The sequence below is a fragment of the Elephas maximus genome, chromosome 7, assembly GCF_024166365.1.
Source record: "Elephas maximus indicus isolate mEleMax1 chromosome 7, mEleMax1 primary haplotype, whole genome shotgun sequence".
NCBI classification, from domain to species: domain Eukaryota; kingdom Metazoa; phylum Chordata; class Mammalia; order Proboscidea; family Elephantidae; genus Elephas; species Elephas maximus.
The window spans coordinates 99,262,373-99,286,657 of record NC_064825.1 but is presented as its reverse complement, the minus strand read 5'-3'; the positions used below and the strand labels follow the sequence as shown (position 1 = coordinate 99,286,657).

At 51.1% G+C, this 24,285-nt stretch overlaps 2 protein-coding genes across 5 annotated transcripts in view; both read right to left on the bottom strand.

Annotated features, from left to right (window-relative positions):
* Positions 1 to 276: 276 nt before the first annotated feature.
* C7H11orf96 (chromosome 7 C11orf96 homolog) lies at positions 277 to 1,403 on the bottom strand. The gene has a single exon (XM_049890937.1). The coding sequence runs from the start codon at positions 1,243 to 1,245 to the stop codon at positions 874 to 876; it is 372 nt and encodes a 123-aa protein (XP_049746894.1). The 5' UTR covers positions 1,246 to 1,403; the 3' UTR covers positions 277 to 873.
* An 8,086-nt stretch (positions 1,404 to 9,489) lies between these two features.
* ALKBH3 (alkB homolog 3, alpha-ketoglutarate dependent dioxygenase) overlaps positions 9,490 to 24,285 on the bottom strand; it is a 59,469-nt gene continuing 44,673 nt past the window's right edge. For 3 of the 4 annotated variants that reach the window (XM_049890931.1, XM_049890930.1, XM_049890934.1), the window contains one exon: positions 9,490 to 24,218. In XM_049890931.1, the coding sequence (XP_049746888.1) occupies positions 24,176 to 24,218 (43 nt within the window). In that variant the 3' untranslated portion in view covers positions 9,490 to 24,175. The remainder of the gene's footprint in view (positions 24,219 to 24,285) is intronic. The other variant, XM_049890932.1, reaches the window with a different exon arrangement.

The window sequence follows — 24,285 nt, the reverse complement described above, 5'->3', positions numbered from 1 at the left end:
GCGCCCCAGCGGCTCGGCTCCATCCCGGATATGACTGAGATAAGAAATAGACCAGGGAAGCGGCAGCGCTCTGGACCGGGTGTGGATTCATGTGGGGAGGGATGGGAGTACTGAACCCGCGCACTGGGGCGTGACCTCAACCCGGTGACTGAAGCTTGTGAAGTTGCCTCCACTCCAGGTCTCCTGCCTCCCATCCCCGCCAGGTCTTCTCCCACCTCCCTCAGCCTTGCGAGCCTGGGCCCTAAAGGTTCAAGAAGTCAAGAGCCTGGAGAAATGCACTGTGCAAATATATTGGCTTTATTTGTCTCCGTTCAGGAGCCTCACAGACATATCCAGGTAAAAAGATCGTTAAATAAACGCCGTCAGCCATCGCAATGCAAAAATAAATATCAATCCTCCAGCCGCAGCAGCAGCTGGGCTGCGTCCCAAGTCCCACTGGCCGCGCCTAACAATTATAAAAGTGTTCAGCGAGAGAGAGTGTGTTTGCGTGAGTGTGGACCGGTGTGCGCTGGGAGCACGGTGGAGAGGTGTGCAGAGTCGGAGTTGCAAACCATCGGACAAGGGGCCGACTGGGCGCGGGCGCCTCCGCGCACACACTCACAGCACAGTTCGTACTCGGAAGAGTTAAAAAATAAACATTTACAAGGGCAAAAAAAGCGGCCCCCTCCCCTGTGCCCCAGCGCGCGCTCCCGGCCAGGGCGAGCCGACTTTGGACGCACCAACCAGTTCGCAGCCGGGCAGGCGTCCCAGCGCGCGGGGGGCGGCAGTCCTGGGGTCCCCGGGGAGCGGGAAGCGGACCCCTTTCCGAGTCGCACGCTGGTCCCTGGCCGGCCGCGGAGGCGCCTGGTCCCCGCTCGCTCTGGACGGCTCCCCTCACAGGGCCGAGTCGGAGTCGCTGGAGTCCAGGCTGTTTCTCAGTTTGCAGCTGCTGAGCTGGTCCCTCTGCAGCGAAAGGCTCTGCGTACTGCGGCGCAGGCACTCCAGGCTCTGCAGGAACGACTTCTTGGCCTTCTCCTCCTCCATGGGGGACACTCCCTCCTCCTCCACCTCCTGGATCTCGTCGAAGGTCACCGGCTGCGTCTTGAAGCGGGACTGGCGCGGCCGCCGCAGTCTGCCCTTGCCCTTGGACAGCTTAGCGGGCCGCACGGGCTGCGGGAACTCGTCGGCCAGGCACACAAAGTGCGGCATCACAGCCTGGTAGCTGGAGCAGATGCCCATCAGCTCGCTGGACTTGGCGGCCGCCATGGTGCTGCCGGCGTCTACAGGGCCGGGTGGCGGTGGGGCACCGAGGCTCTCCGGGGGCGGCCGCTGCGCCGGGGCCCCCCGGGAGGCAGCAGCCTGGGGCTCGCCGGGCGGGGGATCCAAATCTGCTGCGGGGTGGCGGCGGCCCTCGCGGGCCCGGGCCGGCGCTCCTTGGGAGGGCGGGCGGGCGGTGGGCCCGTCGGGGGGCAAAGGGCTCCGGGGCACTGCTCCGCCGCGCTCCGATGCGCACGCCGCCGCTGCTGTCGCCGTCTGCCCCGCGGCGGCCCGGCCAGCCGCTTATATAGCCCGCTCCTGCCCACACGGCTGCAAGCTCGGATGACAGCGAATGACATTTAAAGCGTGCGCGCCCCGCGCCCTTCCGCCGGACGTCGCCCCGCCACTCAGGGAAAGTAACGGCCCCTTCCCAGGCACCGCCCGCTCACCCTTCCCCCGCCCCCAACCCGGCTCCCGAAAGCAGGCCCCGCCCGCGGGGGGTTCCGGGAGAATCCCAGACCCCGGGAGCGCGCGGTGGGGAGAGGTGCGGCCCTGGAGCAGGGTCCTCGGGCTGTAACTTACTCTCTGGGACCAGTCCAGTCGGTAGCAACACGGGTCGCCGCGGGGACTCGGGTCCTCTTCCCCGCCGGCCCTAACCTCAGATGCACACAGTCAAGGCGCTAGTTATTCCACCGCTAGCTCCGCGCTGGGGCACATGGCGCGATGCAGCTCCCAGCTCTCCCTGCAGCAGAGAGAGCTAGCGCGCTGGGATCCCAGAGCTAAGCTCGCGGGAAGGGGCGAATTTTTCTGGATCCTTGCCACTGCCCTCCTCCAACACAGACACACACACACAGACACAGACACACACACGCACACACACACACACTGTGGATTATTCCATTCCGGTTCTTCTCTGTGTTGGTCTCCTCACCCACCTCCAAGTCCCTCGGGTACAGGTACATGCTCAGAAAAGAATGACCCTTGGATATGACACGAACGACAACAACAATAATAGCTGCGTACCTGCAGCATCTCCGGTAAACACCTGCAGAGCTTTACTCCAAGCCGGCCAGTGAACTCTGTTTTACATGTATCATCCTACTTCACCCTCATAACACCCCTGTGTGATAACTGACACTTCCCGGTTTTACACTGAGAAAACTGAGGAAGAAGAGAGAGAGGATAAGTCACTTTCCCACTAGTAACTGAGGAAACCAGGTGGGGCAGACGCTGGAGTCTATATCTGGTAAACCAAAACCAAACCCATTGCCATCAAGTTGATTCCAACTCATAGTGACCATACAGGACAGAGCAGAACTACCCCATAGGGTTTCCAAGGATCACCTCGTGGATTTGAACTGCTGGCCTTTTGTTAGCAGCTGAACTCTTAGCCACTATGCTACCAGGGTTTCCATGTCTCATAATCCCTGCTCTGGGCTGAGACAAATGAGCCAAAACCCACCAGTGCCCACCCAGGACTGCTGCGAGCAGCTGTCAGACCCTGCCATGTGTCCTAGGACTCCAGGCCTGTTTGGGGAAACTATGAGCTAGTCCCCGACCTTGGGGCCTGAGCTGCGGGCACAGCCAGAGCAGTGCACCTGGCAGGCACCCGGCAAGGCTCACAGGATGCTGGCAAAGGAGGGAATTAGGATTTGGCATTCATTCCTCCCATATCCATCCAACAAAGATTTATTAAGAACCTACTGTATACAGTATGGAAGAAGGCATGGAAGTGAACAAAAAAGACAGTCCCTCCCTCATAAGAGTTATGTTCTGGTGGGGGGAAAAGAGGCAACAAACAGCTAAACAAGAGCGTGTGCTGTGATGAAAACAAAGGAGGAGAGATATTCAGAGTGGCGATCAGAGCGGCTGCTATTTACACTGACACCTGATGCATAATAATAACACTAATCAGCTGCCATCGAGTAAATTCTGACTCATTGCGACCCCATGTGTGTCAGAGGAGAACTGTGTTTCAAAAGCTTTTTTAGTAGATTGCCAGGCCTTTCTTCTGAGGTGCCTCTGGGTGGACTCAAACCTCCAACCTTTCGGTTAACAGGTGAGCATATAACTGTACCGCTCAGGGACGGCCTCCATAATAACACTATTAAATGCTTATTGTGTGTCATGCTCTGAGTACTTTTTAATGTATTAACTCATTTAGCATAAGAGTTAGCCATTTTATTTACTCCTTTCAAGAACCTTGGGAAAAAAGCACTTTGATTATTATCGGAAAACCAAGGCACAGAGAAGTGCCGCAACTTGCCCCAAGGTTACACAGCTAGTAAGTGGCTGAGCTGAGATTCAAACCCGGACAGCTTGGCTCCAGAGCCCTCACTCTTACCCACTGGAATGAAGTAGCTAGTGCTTGCTTTGTGTTGGACAGAGAAAGAGGCAACCACATGACAAAGTGAGAGAAGAGTATTGCAGGCAGAGGGCAAAGGCTCTAAGGCAGGAACAAGCTTGGAGTAGCAAGAAAGCATGTGTGACTGACTAAAGCGGAGGGGATGAAGGGGATGAGCAGTAGGGAGAGTCACATAAGGCCTTGATTGTCCTGTTGTTGTTAGCTGCCATGGAGCCAACTCGACTCACGGCGACCCCACGCACAATGGAACAAACCACCGGCCGGTCCTGCACCATCCCCATGATCGGTTGTGGATCAGACCGCTCTGATATACAGAGTTTTCATTGGCTAATTTTCAGAAGTAGATTGCCAGACCTTTCTTCCTAGTCCATCTTAGTCTGAAAGCTATGCTGAAACCTGTTCAGCATCACAGTAACACACAAACCTCCAATGACAGATGGGTGGTGGCTCCACATGAGGTGCACTGGCCAGGAATTGAACCCAGCTCCCCTGTGTAGAAAGCAAGAATTCTACCACTGAACCACCAATGTCTCAAGGCTAGAAATAATGTGGCATTGACTTAGCCAATACGAGATAAGCCAAATGGAAACAGATATTAGAGGATGGAAAGCTGGTGATCCTTGTTCTGCTGTAACAAAACATTTGTTAAAAACATCACCTGTGATAACTTGGAAGACGAACCGCATGCCTACTAAATCTATCATTGTAGAAAAAGTGGTTGGAAAGAGCCAAAAATGTTTTCATGAGTTGGCTGCTTGATGCTGCTTTTAGCAAGGTATTACAGGAAAGAGATTGGCCAACCAGTTTACAAGCAGAGATAGACAGAAATAGAGTGTCCAGAAAACTGGTGTCTTCGGAGTTGGAAAAGCCAACTGGTTTTGTCAAAACAGCAGAAGATCAGATTGTTGTGACTCAGAGCCTTTCTCAAAGCCTATTAGGCCAAACATTAAGCCAAACAAAGGGTTCACACATGCAACAAGTATTAATTAAGAGTGTTGCCTTTCCATGCAAGCCTATTATTTCAGATGGTCCTTAAGGCAACTTTCATTTGAAATAAGGGAGAAAAGGATGGGTTGGGCAAGAAGACAGACTTCAGAATTTTATGAAGAAAGTAACTTTGGATATGGTTTTTGGCACATGGAACTGACTTGAAGCAGATTGATCTAAAACCTAAATTTCTGAAGAAAATCTAATTATCAAAGAAATTGCAAGGTTAAAGTCTCATGGTTGTCCACTCCCAACTTGGCCTCCAAACAAACTCTCAAACAGCCTCTTGAGTGGACAATGATGAAAAAGGAAGGGCAAAGCCAAGGACCAGAGAGCACACAGGACAAAAGGGTCACCCCCAAACAGCAGGTACAGGGTCTAAGCAGACTACATTCACTTCCAGGGCAGGGAAGCCTTCACTGTTTTAGACAGTGGACTGTGGTGGAAACTGCTATCTACCCAGCTGGGTCACATTTTCCAGCTTCTCTTGCAGCTAGGTACAGCCATGTGTCTAAACTCTCATCAGTGGAATGTGAGCAGAAGGGATATGTGTGGTTTCTGCCTCACTTAGTTAAGACTTTTATGTTTTCTCCTCACACTGGCTGGAAGAATGATAACCTGAGACCTAAGATGCTCCCTATTAAAGATGGCAGAGCCATTATTACACCCACTCTTCATCTTCATGGTTAGGTTCCAAAAACCAGGTCATTGTGCAAAAATAGGTGTTATGCAAAAATGGAGGATGACCATATCAGATCACAAAATGGAGAATGACATCATTACATAACTGCCAAATTACATCATTACATAACTGCCAACCCACTGAGAATCATGGCCCAGTTAAGCTGACATGCAACCTTGACCATCACAGCCAGCGTTACTCTCGCCTCGTGCCTCAGTGTTTGTTACTGCCATATGTACATTCTTAATGTGCAAAATAGTCAGATTTATTGCTATTCTCATAAATGCAAAATGTTGGATAACAAGACAGTTGATAAGTGAGAAGTAGGTGTAGTTTGAGTCCTTAAATGATCATATAGAACTGAACTATCTGCCAGCCCGAAATACCTTCCTTGGAACTATTATACGAGAAAGCGATCAACTGGGTATTTTTTAACCACTCTAATTTGGGATCTCCTTATTATATCAACCTAACATTATCCTAACTAATAGAGCTATTGGACATCCAAGAGGCAATGCCAAGCAGGCCACTGCTACTCAGGGGAGAGGCAAGGGAACGGGGTGAAAGTTCTGGAGTCATTAGGGTGTATACAGGTGGTGCTCAATGCCAGGAGACTGGGAAAAGCCCACCCTCCAGACAGAGAAGCGCTGGGAACAGCCACACTGGGAAGAGGATGAGCCAGTCAAGGAGTCTGAGAAGCAGTGGACGACAGAGTAGGAGAGAAACCAGGGAAACGTGTCAGAACCCAAGAGAAGAATGTTTCTAGAAGGAGGGAGACTGCTGGAATGGGTGTCTAGAGATAGATCCCAGCCTGGCTCTACCATGGACTTGCTGCGTGGCCTAGGACAAGCTATTTGTGTTTCTGAACTGTAGAGGTCTGAGCTCAAATGTTACCTCTTCAGAGAGGTCTTCTCTCTATTTAAAGTTACCCCCCAGTCACTCTATCCCTTTTACTCTGCAATATAACTATCTGAAAGGTTTTCTTGTTTGTCTGTACTTCTGTATTGTCTGCCTTCCTCACTGGACTGTCAGGCATGTCTACTGCCTTACCCCAGGACTTAGGACAGAGCTGGCACATGGTGGGGGCTCATGGGTTCCCACTGAATGAACAGACATCCTACTTCTCTGCTCCCATGGCTCCTGGCAGGCCAAGGAAGGGGCTGCACCAGAAGCAGCCTACCTCTATCAGGGCTTCCTTTCCAACATACACAGCTTCTCCAGCTTCAGATTCCCAGGCCACGGGCTGAGGCACCCTAAGTCACCCCTCTCAACTTCCCTGGATTGGATGCTCCTGCCACCCTGGCCAGGGGAGATGAAAGTAGGAAAGGAGGTGAGCCCTTCACAACCAGGGTCCCCAATTAGCCGTGAGATCATCCCCTTCATGCTTCCACCTGGAAGTCTGGCCACGGGCCCTGCTCACAACGCTGCGTCTGAGAAGGAAGGGTGGACAGATTGAAATCTCTCAAGGACGAGATATGAGCTCCAACATGTGCTGTCTAGATTCCCTGGTCTTGCCAATGACCCTTCCCAGCCAGGACTCCCTCCCCAACTTCCCCAGGAGCCCAGCCAAGGGCTACTGTCGGGTCAGAAGAACACAGACCTAGATTATGAAATCCTGGAGACCCAGCTCCACCAAGGACTCACACTTATTCTGTGACCCTGGAGAGGCCACACTCTCTGAAATTCAGGTCGTGCACCTAGAAAACATGGGTGATGTCCCTGGGGCCAATGATTAATGTATGGAAAGCACCTAGCATAGTGCCTAGCAGGCCTTAAGCATGAAATAAAAGTTCCTTTCGGCTTCATTATCTCACGCCCGAACCTACTCAGCCCTCCAACTTGGCTGATAAGATGTCAGCAAAACGTGCCAAAAACCCTCTCCTGCAGAGGGCACTTTGGGGTTTTGGTGGCTTATCCTCCCTGTCTAAGTCACAATTTATAAGAGGAAGCAGACACAGCAATGTGGAGCTCTAAGGAATGTCTCCGGCGGTGGGATTCCAGGCAACAGAGGTGGACCACGTCGAGGTGTTACTCCTGGTGCCCAAAGCGGTTCTAGGGGGTCTCAAAGATAGCAATTCCTCTTTCAACAGACCACCCCTCCCACATCCATCTCTCCTCCAAAGGCTGAAAGGAGGGTAGGGAAAGCTATCCAGTGAGAACTGCCTGTACCTAGGAGTGGTGGGCAGACCGGGGAAGGACTGGGCACTGGGGGCTACCTGGCCTTGGATCCTGGTCCCTGTTGCCCAGGGGCAAGCGCTCTGAGTCTTGCTGAGTTTGCAGAGGCTAGAGTGGAAGGGTCAATTCTGGATTTTCCAGGAAGCACAAAGTTGACTCGCCTGGAGCAGGGGTTGGCCTGTAAAGGAAGCGCAGAGCAGCCCCTCTCTGCTCATCAGGGTTGTAGCCCTGAGATTGGAGAGAAGGGTATTGTGGACTGACATACCCAAACCATACCCAAAAGAGGTATGTTGAAGTCCTGGTCCTGTTCCTGTTAATGTGACCTTGTGTGGGGAAACAGAGTCTTTCTTTGAAGATATTATCAGGTAAGTCATTCTAGAGCAGGGTGGGCCCTAGTCCTAATCCCTCTGAGTGGTGTCTTATAAAAAAGAACACAAAAAGAGTCACGTAATGGGAAAAACAGAAGCCATGTGAAGATACACCCTAAGCCAAGGAACACCAAGAAATGCCCAGGGCTACTGGCGGCTGGAGTAGACAAGGATCTTCCCCTAGGATAAGCAGAGAGCATGGTCCTGCCAACACCCTAAATTTGGGCTTCCAGCCTCCAGAACTGTGAGACATTAAGTTTCTGTTCTTTAAAGCCACCCACTTTGTGGTATTTTGTTATGGCAGCACTAGGAAACAAAGGCGGAGAGACATCAGAACTATTATCTGCTCAACGCTGTGCCAAGTATGCTTGGCACATATCATCTCATCAAAATCATCCTCATGTCACCCTTTGAGGGGAATCCCGGTATCACCCCCATTTGCTGGATGAGGATGCAGGGTGTTTTGTAGCTTACCAGATTGCTCTAAGTCCTAAGTACTAAAGCTGAGACTCAAAGCCAGGTCTGCCCAACTCCAAAATCAGTGCTCCTTCCTTGCTTGCAACTCCATATCTTGCCGCCTCTCTGGAGAGATGAGAAGAGGCCCAGGCTAGAAGTCAGCACGCCCGGCTGCAGTATCGGCCTCATCACCCATGCACTCCACAGCCTTGAGCCAGTTGCTGCTCATCTCCGAGCCCTGATTTCACCATCTGTGAAGTGAGGAAGCTAGACTGATTCCCTGGGGGTACCTCTGGCTCTAACATTCTAGAATCCTCAGGAGGATGCCAGGGCCAGGGAACCCATTCACAGGAAGTGGATCTTTCCTCTTGGGCCAGAAAGCAGCAAGCAGCCCAGCTGGGGCTGTGGGGGAGGCTCGCCTCCAGGTAGGGGGCCACTGGGGGAGCAGATGGGGCAAGAAGATGGCAGCAGACCAGGGAGGGGCTTGTGCCACCACCTCCTCCACCATCCCCTCCCACACTTTGGCTTTTTGGGAGAGCTGGGGTTTTAAAAAAAGCAACTACCAGTTCTTCAGCTATCACCAGGGCTTTGTTTCCAAGGGAGCCTGTGGTACCCTGGGACTGGGTCAGAAGGGAGCAGGGATGCAGAGAGAACCCTGGGACACAGAGAGGGCAAGGAGGCACTGAGGTCACACAGCAAGACTGAAGAAGCAGGTTGGAGGCAGTTTTGCTCACAGTTCTCTCTGCTTCTCCCTGGGGTGGTAGGGGTGGGGGAAGCAAAAGGGTCAGGCCCCTTCCTGTCAGGCTGTTTTGTAGGCCTGGCATAGACCTGTTGCCAGTTCGATGCCTGGGTCAGCTGACTGTCTTCCACCTTCACCCTGAAGTCTCACCAGGTGGGCCTCAGGGCTCCAAGCACTGATTGAGGTGATGATTACTCCAGAGGATGCTGTTTGGGTCAATCTGCACTTTGGGTGTCCCCAGCTGAGCCGCTTAAGGTGTGTGTACGTGTGTGGTGTGTGTGTGTGTGTGTGTTGTGCACATAGGTTATGTGGGTGGAATGCAAATAGAATGGGGCATAAATGGGGGGGTGGGGGAGACAACAACAAACACAGCATCTCTGGCAGGCTCACTACAGGGCCTCTTCTGGAGGGTCCTGCCTCCCAGCCCCGCCCTCACCTCCTGCAGCTGCCCCTCACCCCCATCCCACCCTGCCCCCCACTGGGCCCTTTGCACAAAGCCTGTGACTTCAGCAGCCTACCAACTGCTCTGCCTCACTCAGAATTAGCACTTTGTCTGGTACGATTGCGAGGATAAAAGTGTTTTGATAATTTTGCTGGAGGGTTGCCATGACAATCCCCAGCACGCTCTGAGAGGGGGTGTCAGTGTGTGCACCCGGAGGAAGGGAGACTGAGAGGAGGAGAGTCTGAGAGACACAGAGAGGGAGGAAGGGAGAGGACCCAGGGAGACCCCCAGTGGGACCCCAAGTCAGACCTTCAGCCCCTGGTGCCCCACCCCCACGGCCCCATTTTCGCCGCGATGACCTCACCGTCTAATCTAGGGCTTACTGTACACAGTGCAATGGGACACCAGCTGCTGGCAGGCAGGCAGGAGCTGGACGGCAGGGCCGGTCTCGTGGGGGCGGCACCCTGGCACCCTGGCTCCCAGGATAAGTCCCAGGGAATGCCAGGCTAGAGTGGGGGGCAGGGAGATTCTTGGGGACTCGGGGAACTGGAGCCCAGGGGAACCTCCCCGGGGGCCTGGCCGTGCTGATGGGAGTAACCAGAACTTGTTTCCCTCCAAGGACCTGCTTCCCAGCATGGGGCCGCCGCCCAGGGTCCCTGGCTTGGTCCTTCCCGCATCCTTGCTCGGAGGCCACATATCCCTCCCCTGGGACCACAAGTCTAAGAATCACTACATGACTGAATAGAAAACCCTTCACAGTCCATGGCCCTGCAACTTTTGCAAAGCAGTTTCCGTTCTGTGACCTCAGCAAAGCAGCTGTATCTTTGCCGATGAAGACAGAGAGGTTCTGGAGGGGTGGGAACCAGATCAAGGTGACACAGCAAGCAGCCAGGTAGGGCCACAGTCGGGATGAAACTTAGTCCAGGACTTTACACTGAGCCTCGCTGCCTCCTGGGAGTACAGGTGCTCTGGAATGGGTCCATCTGGCCCTACCAAAACCAAACCAAACCTGTTGCCATTGAGTCGATTCTGACTCATAGTGACCCTACGGGACAGAGTAGAACTGCCCCACAGGATTTCCAAGGAGTGGCTGGTGGATTCAAACTGCTGACCTTTTGGTTAGCAGCCAAGCTCTTAACCACTGTACCACCAGGGCTCCCATCTGCCTCTAGCCCCTCATTTATGGACAGGGAAATGGAGGCCAAGAGACATCCTCCAGCTGTCAAGCACAGATCCAGGGCTTGCCCCTTATGTCCTGAGAAGTTTCACTGCCTCTGTTCAACCATGAGACAATACCACGTGCTCCATAAAGCTCGCCTCAATGACTTTATTTTCCAAGGTGAACCTACAAGCTTTTGCTTTGGAAAGACAGTCTTCTGGTTATTGACACAACAGAGTGGAGCACAATGGAAGCTGGCCAGGAGCACAGAGGCAAGAGGGTCAGAGGTCTAACTGGGTGGTACCATCTCCCAGCACGCGAAAGCCTTGCTAAAGGCCTCCCAGCTTCGCTGTCAGAGCTGTGTGACTTTGGGTAAGTCACTCCAGCTCTGAGCCCCAGTTTCTGCAGCTGTCAAGAGTGGATGCGCACAAGGGTGTGGCTATCGAGTCAGGAGCCCACGGAGGAACTGTCTTTCAAGTTCTGGGAGAGCCGCTGCCCTGAACCAGCAGCCTCTAGTCAGTGGAGGCACCCTCATCCTGTGTCTCCAGTTTGGCTCAAATCCACTTTTCAAGAATGTACCATCATGGGAGGCGGGGGGCAAAAACCAAGTGCTGTGAGCTCTGCAGACCATCTGCAAAGCCAATCTTCACGCAGCCTTGGCAATGGGTAGCAGCAAGAGAAGCAGTAAATAGAGTCTCAAGAGCGCCTGCTTGGACATCCTGGCTCTGGTGTTTGCTACGCAGTTCTTCTCACTTCCCTGTGATTGCGAAGGCCTCACATCTGCCCCATCCTTCTCACAGGTGGTGGTTATGAGGATCCAACCATGTGACTCACAAGAACATAAGTTGAGGTCCCATAGGAGAGAGGCTTTCAATGGATTCCAAGGCGTTAGGCTTGAAAACCCTTTCATGTAACATGCTGAGTCCAGCCCTGGGACAGGACACGGCACCAGCCTTGTAAACAGCTGTTGCTGTTGTTGGCTGCTGCGGGGTCCGCCCGACTCGTGGTGGTGCCATGCACAGGGGAACAAAAGGCTGCCTGGTCCTGCACCATCCCCATGACCAGTTTCAGATCGAACAGTTGTGATCCACAGGGTTTTCACTGGCTGATTTTTGGAAGTAGATTGTCAGGCCTTTCTTCCTAGTCCACCTTATTCTGGACGCTCTGCTGAAACCTGTTTGGCATCATAGCAACACGCAAGCCTCCAGTGACAGATGGGTGGTGGCTGTGTATGAGATGCATTGGCCGGGAATCGAACCTGCGTCTCCTGCATGGGAGATGAGAATTCTACCACTGAACCATCAGTGCCCTCATGTGAGTAGTTACTGGCCCACTTTTTGGGACCCAGCAAGGCTGTTCTCCCTAGAACCCTATGTTCCTCCTCGGACGCTGCCTCAGGCTGCACCATGGACAGAGGTTCCAGCTGTGTCCCAGTCTCTGCATTTTTGGTATGTTGGGGTGGGGGTGAGTAAGGGTGACTTCCAGGGCACTCGACTTAAGGCAGCCTCTCTCTGATGTTGCCTGGCCTGCCCCTGGCTGTTGAAGGCATTTCCCCCTTCCTTTTTCAAGGTGGTAACAGCTGTCATTTCTCCTGCTGGAGTGTTCTCTCAAAGGGAAACATGGGAATGGAGAGGGCAGTTATAGGAATGAGTTTTTCCTGAGCACCCCCCTCATGCCAGGCCCCAAAGCAAAGCACCTTGTATGCATCATCTCATCCTAAAGTTTACCCTCCAATATGGCTATTATTATTTCCAAGTTTTAGTTGAGGAAACAGGCTCAGAGATGTTAGGGAACTTTCCCAAGGCCACACAGCCAGGCAGAGGTGGAGGTGAGATTTGAATCCAAGTCTGTCAGCTCTTCTCACTCACCGGCATCTACCGGGATGGTGGCGCTTGGATTTAGGGACAAAAGTGAAGATGAAGCTGCTGAGCCTGGGGAAGGGCCTGGAATTACTGGCAGCCAGGCTCTATTTCCCCATACCTTTTCCAGAGAGAGGACTGGTGTCCTCTGGCCTGAGCAGTAGAATCAGGAGTGGGGTAGGGAGGGGAGTGTGAATTACATCCAAGCCCACTCCTTCCTGTGCCATGGCAAGAGAATGCCATAGCTCATGAGACTGAGGAGGAAGCATCCAGCCAGGTGGCCAGAAGACTGAGATGGATCATGGCCACACTGTCAATCAAGAGTCTCCAGTATCTGCTTGAAGAATACAAAGAAGAAAGCCACAAAGGCTCAGCTGATGGGATGGTGAGGTTGGAGGAAATGGGACAGAACCGCAGCCCGCCAGGGCAGGGAGGAACCTTCTAGATAAGCGGGTTCAGTGTTTTGAGACCGTGGCTCAGGACCCATTAGTCAGCATATCATCGGTTTAGGGGCTGTCACCAGCATTTTTAAATGATACATAAATGGAACAGAATACATCAGAGTAAACACATGCAATTAAGTTTTGTTTCATGAAGCTTTAGTTTTCATTAAATGTGTATGTCAAAAAGCTAAAACAACATTAAGGTAGTTCAATTCTGCATTTTACAGACAGGGAAACTGAGGCTAAGGGAAGGAAAAGGCTTTACGCAGGGCTACACAGCAGCCAGAAACGGGACGAGGGCCCAGTCTCCTGATGACTGGACACTACTTACCCAGTACTTTTCAGATGCCTGGTTTCTTAATCTTTTTTTTTTTTTTTTCAGATTTTATTGTGCTTTAAGTGAAAGTTTACAAATCAAGTCAGTCTCTCATATAAAAATTTATATACACCTTGCTATATACTCCTAGTTGCTCTCCCCCTAATGATACAGCACATTCCTTCCCTCCACTCTCTGTTTTCCTGTCCATTCGGCCAGCTTCTGACCCCCTCTGCCCTCTCATCTCCTCTCCAGACAGGAGATGTCAACATAGTCTCATGTGTCTATGTGATCCAAGACGTTCATTCCTCACCAGTATCACTTTCTATCCCATGGTCCAGTCCAATCCCTGTCTGAAGAGTTGGCTCTGAGAATGAATGGTTCCTGTCTTGGGCTATCAAAAGGTCTGGGGACCATGACATCTGGGGTCCTTCTAGTCTCAGTCAGATCATTAAGTCTAATCTCTTTACAAGAATTTGGGGTTTGCATCCCACTGCTCTCCTGCTCCCTCAGGGACTCTCCGTTGCACTCCCTGTCAGTGAAGTCAGCGGTTGTAGCTGTGCACCATATAGCTCTTCTGGTCTCAGGCCGATGCAGTCTTAATGACCTTCTTAACCTTGGACGCTAACAACCTTCTGGGCTCTTGTCCTTTGTTGTTCACAGGCTAGAGAGAGAAAAACCCCGGCTTCATCTTGGGGATGGAGGTGGGAGTCAGTCATTGCTTTTGGCTCTTGTGACAGAATGTTCTCAGGTGCCCCTTCCTCTCGGGTTGTTCCTTCTGTCTCCTTTTCCTCCTCCATCCTTCCCTAAGGGAATATCCCAGGTGCAGGTTCCTTTCCACACTCCCTTTCATCCCCCTCCACAACTGCCCCTGAGCAGATGCCTCCCCAGTCTCTCTCTACCTAACTGGGGCCTCCCTCCCCCAAGGCCTGTTTTCCTTCTAATCTACACAGCAGTCCTTCCTTTGCAGCGAGACCCATCCAAAGCCCTGTTAGCCCAGGCCCCCCTGCGGCCACTGTCACCCAACACTCCAGGTCGGTGGGCAGCTGCTAGCTGCCAGTACCGAGACAGATAAACATGGTCTCACTCAATCCCAGCAACAACCCTGTGGGATGGGTTTTCTTATCCCTGGTTTACAGATGGAGAAACTCAGGATGAGAAATCTGCCAAAGGCCTTGCCACAGTAAGTGGAGGAGCTGGGACTAGAACCAGGTAGGGTTGAGACCAAATTTATGCCACTGCACTCCCCTGCCACCATGATTGCTGATGGCCTTTCCTACAAAACATCTTGGATTGGGCTGGGGGAAGGTGGTGGTGGATGGCAGGGCTGGGAGGGGGAAGGATTCTATCCTTATGTTGTGATGAGGAAACAATTCCACTCCCAGGAAGACTATTGGGAAGGCAACATCCACTCTTCTCCTGATGCCCCTTACTCTCTATTTCCCAAGAAAGGAGGAGTAACTTAACCTGAGAAGGGAGCTTGGGAGATGAAGCTGAAATGGGGGCAAGTGGAATCAGGCCCTTTCCTGCCCACTTTCAGATCTGCCTGCACCTAGACAGTGTGCCTGCTGCTTACCTCCCAGGGCCCCCACATGGGAGGGCCACCTTTCAACTTCAACTTCTGTGAAGTCCGGAGGCCCACTTCCCCTCCTCACTTGCAGGCTCAGTGGGGGAGCCAATGTTCTCCTGGCAGGGGGTCAGGGACAAGCCAGCCCTACTGTGTAGACTGTTCCTTGAACAGGATGCCCCAAGGTCTAGACTTGACGGAGGAGTATCAAGAAGTCTGACTGTGGTCATGGACATTCCAATCTAGCTCTATCAGTAATAATGTTTATATTTTGACCTTAGATCTCTGAGTTCTGTGTCTGCTTTTTTCTTGCTTCAGTACTCATGGGACAAAGCGGCATTACTGGTACCTGAAAGCCCAATATCTTCTCTCCCTGCCACTCCCACAGGCACCTACTAGGCCACTTACACGAGGCCTCTTTTAAGGGTCTCCCAACAGGTCTTCCCACCTCCAGTCCTGTCCCCTCACTCCATCCTGCTCAGCCTGGTAGTCGCTCTCCTAGCCCTCAGTGGCTCCCACTGCCAGGCCCTCTGCCTAACGAGGCTCCTGGGGCTGATGTGGGCCTGTCTTCCTCTCATCATCACTCCTACTTGTCACTCCCCACCACAAGCCCTTGAGTCAGGCCACCCAGGTTCCTCGCCGCTCACAGGCTATCATTCACAGGGTCTTCCTATCCATTCTCCGAGTGCCTCCTCCACCATCACCTTCCCTGACCACCACGCCCACACCACGTTGCACGTTCCTCTCACTACTGCAGCACTTGTTGTCAGGACCCCTATGTCACTGTCATTCTTCAGTATCATTTGTCACTTTCACCTCATCATTGACGTACTTCAAGTGGGTGTCTGGTTTTCTCACTAGATGATAAAAGATATAACAACAACAACAATGCTAAGATGTCTTAAGTGCTTGCGTACCCTGTGCCCTTCAGGAGAGAACCTCTATAAAGCACGGAGGTAGGACCTGGCACACAGTTGGCAAGTAAAGCACGGCATGAGATTCTCAGATATGCTCCAGCACCATTGGGAGGAGGGTAAATTGGTGTGATCTTTCTGGAAAGCCATTTACATTATGTACTCAAAGCCTTAAAAATACGTGTAGCCTTCCCCAGGGCCAGTGACCCCACTCTAGGGGGCAATCATAGATGTGCACTAGGACTTAACACTGAAGGCTGCACACAGCTATGCTGCCAATAAGAGGAGACACTGAGCCTCCATTTCTTCAATTGTAAAAAGGGGGATAAAAATAGTACCTGTTTCATGGGCTGTTGTGAGGGTTGACGAATCATGAGTTAATATATGTAAAGCACTAAACACAGTGCATGGCACATAATTCAGGCTCTCTGAAAGTGTCAGCTGCTCTTTTGATTGTTTGGAGGTCTGAATGAGGCCCAAGCCTGGGTTCTTCACTCCAACAGCACCCTGCCTCCCACCATCTAGTCTTATAATTCCCCAAATCAAGCACACTAATAGCAAAAACATCATCGATCTCAACCACAATCTAAATACCCAATGCCAGGGGACTGATAAGGTGCCCTGGTGGCACAGTGGTTAAGCGTTCGGCTGCTTACCCAAAGGTTAGAACCCACTAGTGGCTTCGCAGAAAAAGACCTGGCAGTCTTCTCCTGTAACGATTCCAGAAACCAAACATGTTGCCAAGGAGTCAAATCTGACTCATAGTGGCCCTGTAGGACAGGACAGAACTGCCCCATAGGGTTTCCAAGGCTGTAATCTTTACAGAAGCAGACTGCCACATCTTTCTCTCATGGAGCCACTGGTGGGTTCAAACTGCCTAGTTTTTTAGTTAGCAGCCAAGTGCTTTAACCACTTCACCAGCAGGGCTCCTTTCTGTAAAGATTACAGCCTAGGAAACCCTACGGGGGCAGTTCTAGTCTGTCCTACAGGGTTGCTGACTTAGAATCAATTCGAAGGCATAGGGGTTTAAGCAACTGGTTAAATAAAGATACACTTAGATAGTGGAATACTATGTAGCCACTCAAAATAATGTTAAGGAACAGTAATTAATGCCAGGCACCAATGTACACAGTAAGTGAAAAAGGGCTGTAATACCGTAAGCTCAGTATGACCTTATTTGTTTTTTGAAAAAGCATACAAATACACAGAAAAGTGTAAACAGTTGTCATCTCAGGGTTGTGAAACTACAAACGATTTTTTTTTCTTTTTGTTTGTCTTTCTTTTTAATTTCTTGCAAAGAACACATACTCCTTTTGTGGCAAGAAAAAAAGAAAAAACAAGCCTAATTTTGAAAAAGAAAATAAAAGCCACCCCGGTTTACTTCTCTCGGTAATGGAAAGGACTGTGCCTTCCTTTTGTGTGGCCCCATTGCCTGTGGCACACAATTTTTGAACATAAAAGCCCTGGTCGGTCTTGAACAGAATTCCAGCCTGGTAATCTTGTTTAATCTTCCAGGCCAAGGAGTTCTGCACAGAGTTGAAAAATGGCCTGCGAAGACAAGAAAACAATGAAGACCGGCCGGGCGTGGTGTGGCCTGGTTGGTGACCTGCTCGCTCATCTGGGACACGTCAAGAACTGGCCTGAGGGGGACAAGGCCATGGAATCAGGCCAGGGACCAGGCATTAGGGAATCAATTACCTGGGGAGCATGTGGCAGGGCAGCCGAGAGCGAGCTAAGCATCAGTGTGAGGCCACTTCGGCATCTGGGAGCTCTCTTCAGCTTGGTCTAAAGAACTTCCCAGGAGAGGCTTAAGTGCAGCGGGATCTTAATGGGATCAGCCTCACTCATGCGCCATTTTCATTTTCACCATCCTCCCGAAAGCCTCTGGACCTCCCCCTGCTGACTGCAACAGAGACTCAGGCACCTGGAGAGCCTGCCAAAGGGAGGGCAGGGCCCAAGACCACCAGTCAGCTGAGGGGGATCGTCCACCCAGCAACTGAGCATGTGAAATGTCCCACTTAAGAAGATTACAGGACTAAGCACATTACTGTTAGGCACATCACGTGTATGATCTCAACCCTCACAAGACCCTTGAGAGGTGGCTGGTTCTGTGTCCTTTTCACAGCTGAGGAAACTGAGGCTCAGAGACTGACTGGTCTGAGATGACTCAGCTAGGAAGGTCAGAGCTGTGATCCCAAGTTGAGGCTCTTTCTCCTCACAAGGGCTGCGGCAGTAATCCTAGCAGATGTGAGGCTAGGAGGGAGGAGCTCATAGCTGCTTCCTTGAATATACCATGGACTGAGAGAAGAACAAAGAAATCTGTCTTGGAAGGAGCACAGCCAGAATGCTCATTAGAAGTAAGGATGGCGAGACTTTGTCTCACATACTTTGGACACATTGTCATGATGTCCCTGGAGAAGGACATCAAGCTTGGTAAAGTAGAGGGTCAGCAAAAAGGAGGAAGACCCTCATGGAGATGGATTAACACCGTGGCTGCAACCATGGGCTCAAGCATAACGACAATTGTGAGGATGGCGCAGGACTGGGCAGTATTTCATTCTGTTGTACATAGAGCCGCTATGAGTTAGAACAGATTCGACAATAGCTAACAACAAAAACAACAAATTCCCTCCGGCAGACAGGACTGTGATGACAAGAGGGGGCACATCCCCCCTCTGGAAAGGTGAACCCGGGCCACTCTGGGCTGAAATTATCCAGCTAACCTCCTTTATCGGTTGGTGCAGAGCTCTTTTCAGCAGGACAGTGTGCCACAAGCTGTGGCTGGGATCCTTGCCACATATTGAGCCACCCAACCGTGGCCAGCACACACCATCAATACTGCTCCTTGAGGGCTGTTCTAGCAGGCAATGTGGCCTTGTCAGCAGGTTCTAGAACCTCGTGGCAGGAAGAACACTGGTCTAGGCCCTTAATGAGGGTCTTGATGCTCCCTTTGCCTCTCATTCCCTGGGTGGCCCTTGAATGAGTACATAACCCCCTCTGGGCCTGTTTCCTCATCTGTTCAATAGTCTCTGACACCCTCACAGGGCTTTGGGGACACAAAGGGCAACACAAGCCCAAGAGACAATGGCAGCCACACATCTACAGCAGATGGAGGGGGCAGAGTCCTTGTTTCTCACCTCTAGGCTAGCTGTCCCCCTCCCCTCTAAGGCCAGGTGAATAGAGGAGTGAGGCTAATGGTCAGAGAGAGAGGTTGCTGGGCAGAAATCAGCGGCTAACCTTTATACATTTTCAAAGGAAACATTCTAGGAAAGTTTTCTCTAACCAACAAGGGCATGAAGTAAGGGACTTCTGTTGGCCTCTTCTACTTGCCCTGACTCCTGAGTCCTGCCTCGGTGGTCCCAGCAGCTGAATACCCCTGGTCCTAGGTTTGTGGAGCCTCCCATAGCATCCTTCATCCACCTACCCCACATTGTTTGAATCACACTTCAAGGGTGTAGAATCACTTCCTACCTAGCTGGTCCCATCCCCACTCTCCAAGTAAAGGTAACAAGAGCTGGTAGCAGAGGCTGGTGTCCTTACAGGCCCAGAGAAGCCGGCTCACAGTCAGCCAGCAGCTCACAGTCAGTCAGCAGCATGCAAAGCTAGGGGACGCCTGTCTGCTGCAGGCTCTTGGAGGACAAGGCAGCCCTTGGGTCTCAGCTATTAACTGCTGCAGGACGTTTTGGCCAGATCTAGCCCTGGCGGCTGTGTGGATCCCGTGAGCTGTTCTTTGGGGGCATCTGGATAATCACAGGCACTGCCGCCTTACAGGCGCTTGTCACAGCACTCGCCCACGCCTTTCCTGCAGTGGGCGGCTAATTGCAACTTGATCATGCGGCCCTTGGGAGCCCCTCACTCGGCCCACCACTTCCTCCTGCTTCCTGGCCACTGGAGAGCTTCTGCCCAGGCTCCCAAGCAAGGACAGGAGTCTGCGTGATGCTGCCTTGTGAAGGGGCCAGGAAAGCGTAGCCTCGCTCCAGCCCCCGGGGGACACTGGCTGCAGGGGAAGGGGAAGAGGTTCTAGAGACTACACTAAATGCCCACCAGCAAGGTTAACCACTCAGGGCTCTTCCAGCCCACCCTGGGAGACAAGACCTGTGTCTGTTAAATCCCCTGGGTACCTCATTTCCTCATTTTTAAAACAAAAAAAAAAGTTTCAGGGTTGTTTTTAGGAATATATATGAGATTATAGCTGTGACAGCCCCAGCAGAGTAAATACTCTCTAAGCTGCTTCTCAACTTTTCACCTTTTCTTCCCTTTCAAGAAACGGAGAATCTGTGTCCAGAGTTAGTCAGTAGAGTCAGAGGCCAGGGCCCTGCCTGAGCAATGAAGACATGTCCACACTTCTACAGGTCACATGACAACAGGGACCGTTCCTAGAGCAGAGGGGTGCATGGCATCACCCTTACAATGAGGGCCGTAATAGCACAGAGATAACTGCAACGTGGCATCGGTGCCACATACCTCTCTGTAGGCTCACTGGAGAAAAGCACCTTTCTGGCGACAAAGGCAGCAGCTCCTTTATCCTGTTTTCCTACACTGCTCTGGCAGGCCCCTTCAGCTTTCACACTAAGACACAGCCCAGCCCATGCATGGGTTCTGTTCAACGCTGGGGGAGGCTTTTATACCGTGGCACAGCACCAAACTAGCTTTTAAAGCTATCGTTAGTCTGTGTTCCACAAACTAACAAACAAGCATCAAAGTCCTTTCCCCCCGACACAGAACTCTATCTACAAACGAATTCCAGCAGCACAACTTTGACAGGGGTCTCATACGGGGGTTCCTTCCAAAGAGAAGAATGGGAAGGAAGAGAAGGGGCGGTTGTAGGCTAGGCCCCTTTGAAGAGAAGCATGTGGGTGGAACCACGTATAAATGAAGATTTAAACAAACAGAATGCGTCACCATGGAAACATTCGGCTTTTTCAAAGGCACTGTTAAGAAAAATAATCAAGGCTTCAGATTCAGCACTACAAGTGTTTATGACCAGAAAAGGCAAAGTGGTCCTAGATATTCTGCAGCCAAGTAAAAGCTGCCAGAACTCAAGGAAGAAATATTTCCAGCGGGGCAGGGACCCTCATTCCTCAGGGCAGTCTCCGAAAACCACCAATTGGAGCGTCCTGTTTGGTGCAGTGCCTGGTTAACTCTTTCGGGGTCGCCACGGTACAATCCAGGAGATGGTGCCGGCGACTGAGCCAGGTCCAGACAGACCTGCTGGCACGCTAGGGCGGCACCCAGCAAGTGCCCCAGTGAAACAGCAGGTTTCTTAGCTGTGACCCAAGCTCAGGAAGAATCGTCAATGTCACGTGAATAAGCGGTTTAGTCAAGGATGTATCAATGTGGACCCTGATTTCAATGCTGGGGATACAATCTACACAGAAATTACACTGATGCTAAGTGTCATACTGTTCTGGACCCATGCTTTGAGGCAAGCTGCATGCTGTCAAGACACTGTTAATATGTGGCCTTGTCTGTTGCTTTGGGTTCTGCTGATCAGAGCCTGCGGGTGGAGTCCTGGCGTTGGTAAATACCATGAAGAAGCCTGGCGCTGAATCTGGGTGTCATCCAGAGTCCCCAAATGTACTTATAGATAAAAACAGGAGAGGAAGAGCCCATGAGGGAAAAACCCATGCATGTACCTCTGAACGTTTCCAGGTGTGTCTGCTTGGATGTGGTCAGGACACACTGCTCTCAGTCATTTGCCTCAGGAAGGTTGACTGAGAATTTGTCTTAACTCACCAGAAATTTGATTCTGTCCCAAAAAAATGAGCTTCCCTGGGTACATGGTCAATTACTAGCCTAGCCAGTAGCACAGTTCCAACTTGGAGCTGCTAATGGTGAAGGAAAGAGCAGACACCTGCCCTGACTACAGGAAAGCCAGGCAGCAAATGAGGCATCCTGGTAGTCATTTGTGGCAGCAGGGTGTCAGGGTAAACTGGGTGCCAGCCCTGCAGGAGCACACCCTGAACCTCAGGACCCCAGGGATGCCTGCTGACTACCCAGCCTAAACTCCACATGGTAGGGGGAGAAAGCACACAGATGTAAGGAGTAGAGCTGTCTGAATTCTGTCTCTGCTGCTTACAAGTCCTGCTACATTACTGAACCTCTCCGAGACTCAGTTTCCTAGAATGGGAAGAGTAGCTCTCTCTTGCAGGGCCGTGGTGACGATTAAAAAAAAAAAAAAAAAAACCACCAAACCCACTGCCATCAAGTCGATTCGGACTCATAGCGACCCTATTAGGGATTATGTATTAAAAAAGCACCTTGGACAGTACCTGGCAAGTTGTTGAAGCTCTAAAAGAGGGCAGCTAAAAAAACCAAACCTATTCTTCTTCCTCACATTACCACTATTATATTGCTTCCTCTGTTTTTCAAGTAATGTTAGCAGTGCCTTCACCTCCAATTCCTAGTAAGGTCTGCTACCAGTAAAACATAGCAACAGGGTCGCTGCACATGGCTCCTGCTTTGCCATGGTCTGGGATTCCTGTCCATTCCTAAAACCCTGCCTGTTGCTTTCACTCTATGCCAAGTACTTACTTGACATTTCAGAAGAAACATTAGCTTAGTGGTGGGAAAAATGGCAGTTCTGGCATATGGTGTCTGTGGTGACAGCAAGAAACAAAACCTCAGATTTGCTGCTCTCAGACTGAGGCTCTCTGGTGCTGGCCCGACCTGTCTGCGTTAGAGTAAGACCCAGTCTCCCTGACGGACGCAGCAGTGATGGGCATAGCGCTCAAATCTGCAGCTGAGGCATCAGCAGAGATGCTGTAAGGCTTGGAGCCGCTTGCCAGCTCTTTCACTTACAGGAATAGAAGACAAATTTCCTGCGTCATGCATCAAACTCATAGCCAACCCTGGCTGCACCATCCTGGACAGGTTTTGTTTGTTTTAATGGGAGAACAGCTAGGAATTAAATATAGGTTTTAGTTTATTTTTATGGTGATTTGTACTTCCTTCATAGGAAGGCTTAGGAGGATGCCTAGATTTTATAAAGCATTCAGTACTTCCAGAAAGCAGCTATGCACGTACTACTATGTTAACAATGACTACAATGCAAGAAGCCAGAAAGCCTGGCAGAAAAGAGAGGCCGGCCAGGCACAGCGCTACATCTCAGTTCTGAGTAAGAGCTTTCCCCACCTTTGGCACTTTACCATGGTCATGGGGATCATCAATTTTACAGTGGGGAAAGGAAACAGGACAAAAAGCAAGATGGCTCTGTAAATTTTCTCCAAAGAAGCTAGGTGAACTCTAAGTCTCTTGCCCTATTTTCATTCACCTAAACTCATTTTCTTTCTCTTAGGTTTTCCGTATCTTGTTTGGGAATTAATCTGACACACTGCTCCTAAGTCAAGAGGTCAAGAAGACACGTGCTTTTATGATGCAATAAGGGGCACCCACTCTTGTTCTGTTTTGGGAGCCTCGGTGACATCATGGACTAACCCTTGTATCTCAGGAACTTGTATACAGAACACTGAGTCAGAAGACAGCCTTAGTCACAGGGCTACTGAAATCTAAGGTGGAAGAGAACTATTAGGTAACCGAGTCTATTCCCTGCAGGACTGCTCCCGCTCCTATCTGGCTGGGGTTCAAATGACTCAAGTAATTATCTAGGGGAAACTAATCTATGTGGAACAGCTGTCACTAGCAGGCCATTTACTGCTCTTCAGCCTCAATTTCAGCCTGTTTCTTCCCATGACATCACTCAATTATTCCTCCCTTTATGGGAACAGTGTTCTCTTGTATTACAAGTCATCCAGATGACTGCTTGAAGATGCTGGACTGGAGGATACTGCCTTCATTCTTTATTGGGAGGCCTGTGACCTGTTTGAATGTGTCTCGGGAAGACTGACAGGCAAGGGGTCCTGGTTAAACACAGAGTGTTCCCTGAATATGCAGCTTTCCATTACAATAGCACACAAGTCCAGGTGCTAAAGAGTCAAGGCAGACTTCAACAAAGCTCCATGAAAACACCTCTGTTTGGCTTTCGGCAGCTGTGTGACTACGGAAGGCTCCAGTCGCTGACGTGTATTTACATCTCCGCTTCACTGGAGTCACAAGGAACAAACACGTGCAGGTTTCCCCAGAGACACAGTCCACCAAACGAAGGGGGGAGGGCAGGAGAGAAACTGCGTATGGACAAAACCACCGTGAGCACCAGCACAGCTGGTTTTAATTTGCTGGAAGATACTAGGCCATTTCCGAGATGTGATTAGGGATACCATTCCCACAGTAAACATATTACCAACGTGAACTGCTGGCTCTCACTTAACAGGGCTCCGAGCTGGGAAACAAATCCCGCCCTCATCTTCCAAACAGCCATCTTCCAAGCAGATCACGAGACCAGCTGGCTCAGCCTCTCCCTTGAAGTTCCTTCACGGTTTGTCTGCTCTCAGGGTAGCTTCTTTCTCAAGGATCTCACATTACCAGCACGCCCCTCTAGGGTCCGGATAAACCGTCCGAAATGTCAGGTTTACTCTCGGTTCTCTACAGTGGTACTCTTTGGGAACTCGATGCTAAATGGAAACATAGAAATAACTCTGACACAAATACACACACCATTTTAGTTCAAAGCAATTTAAA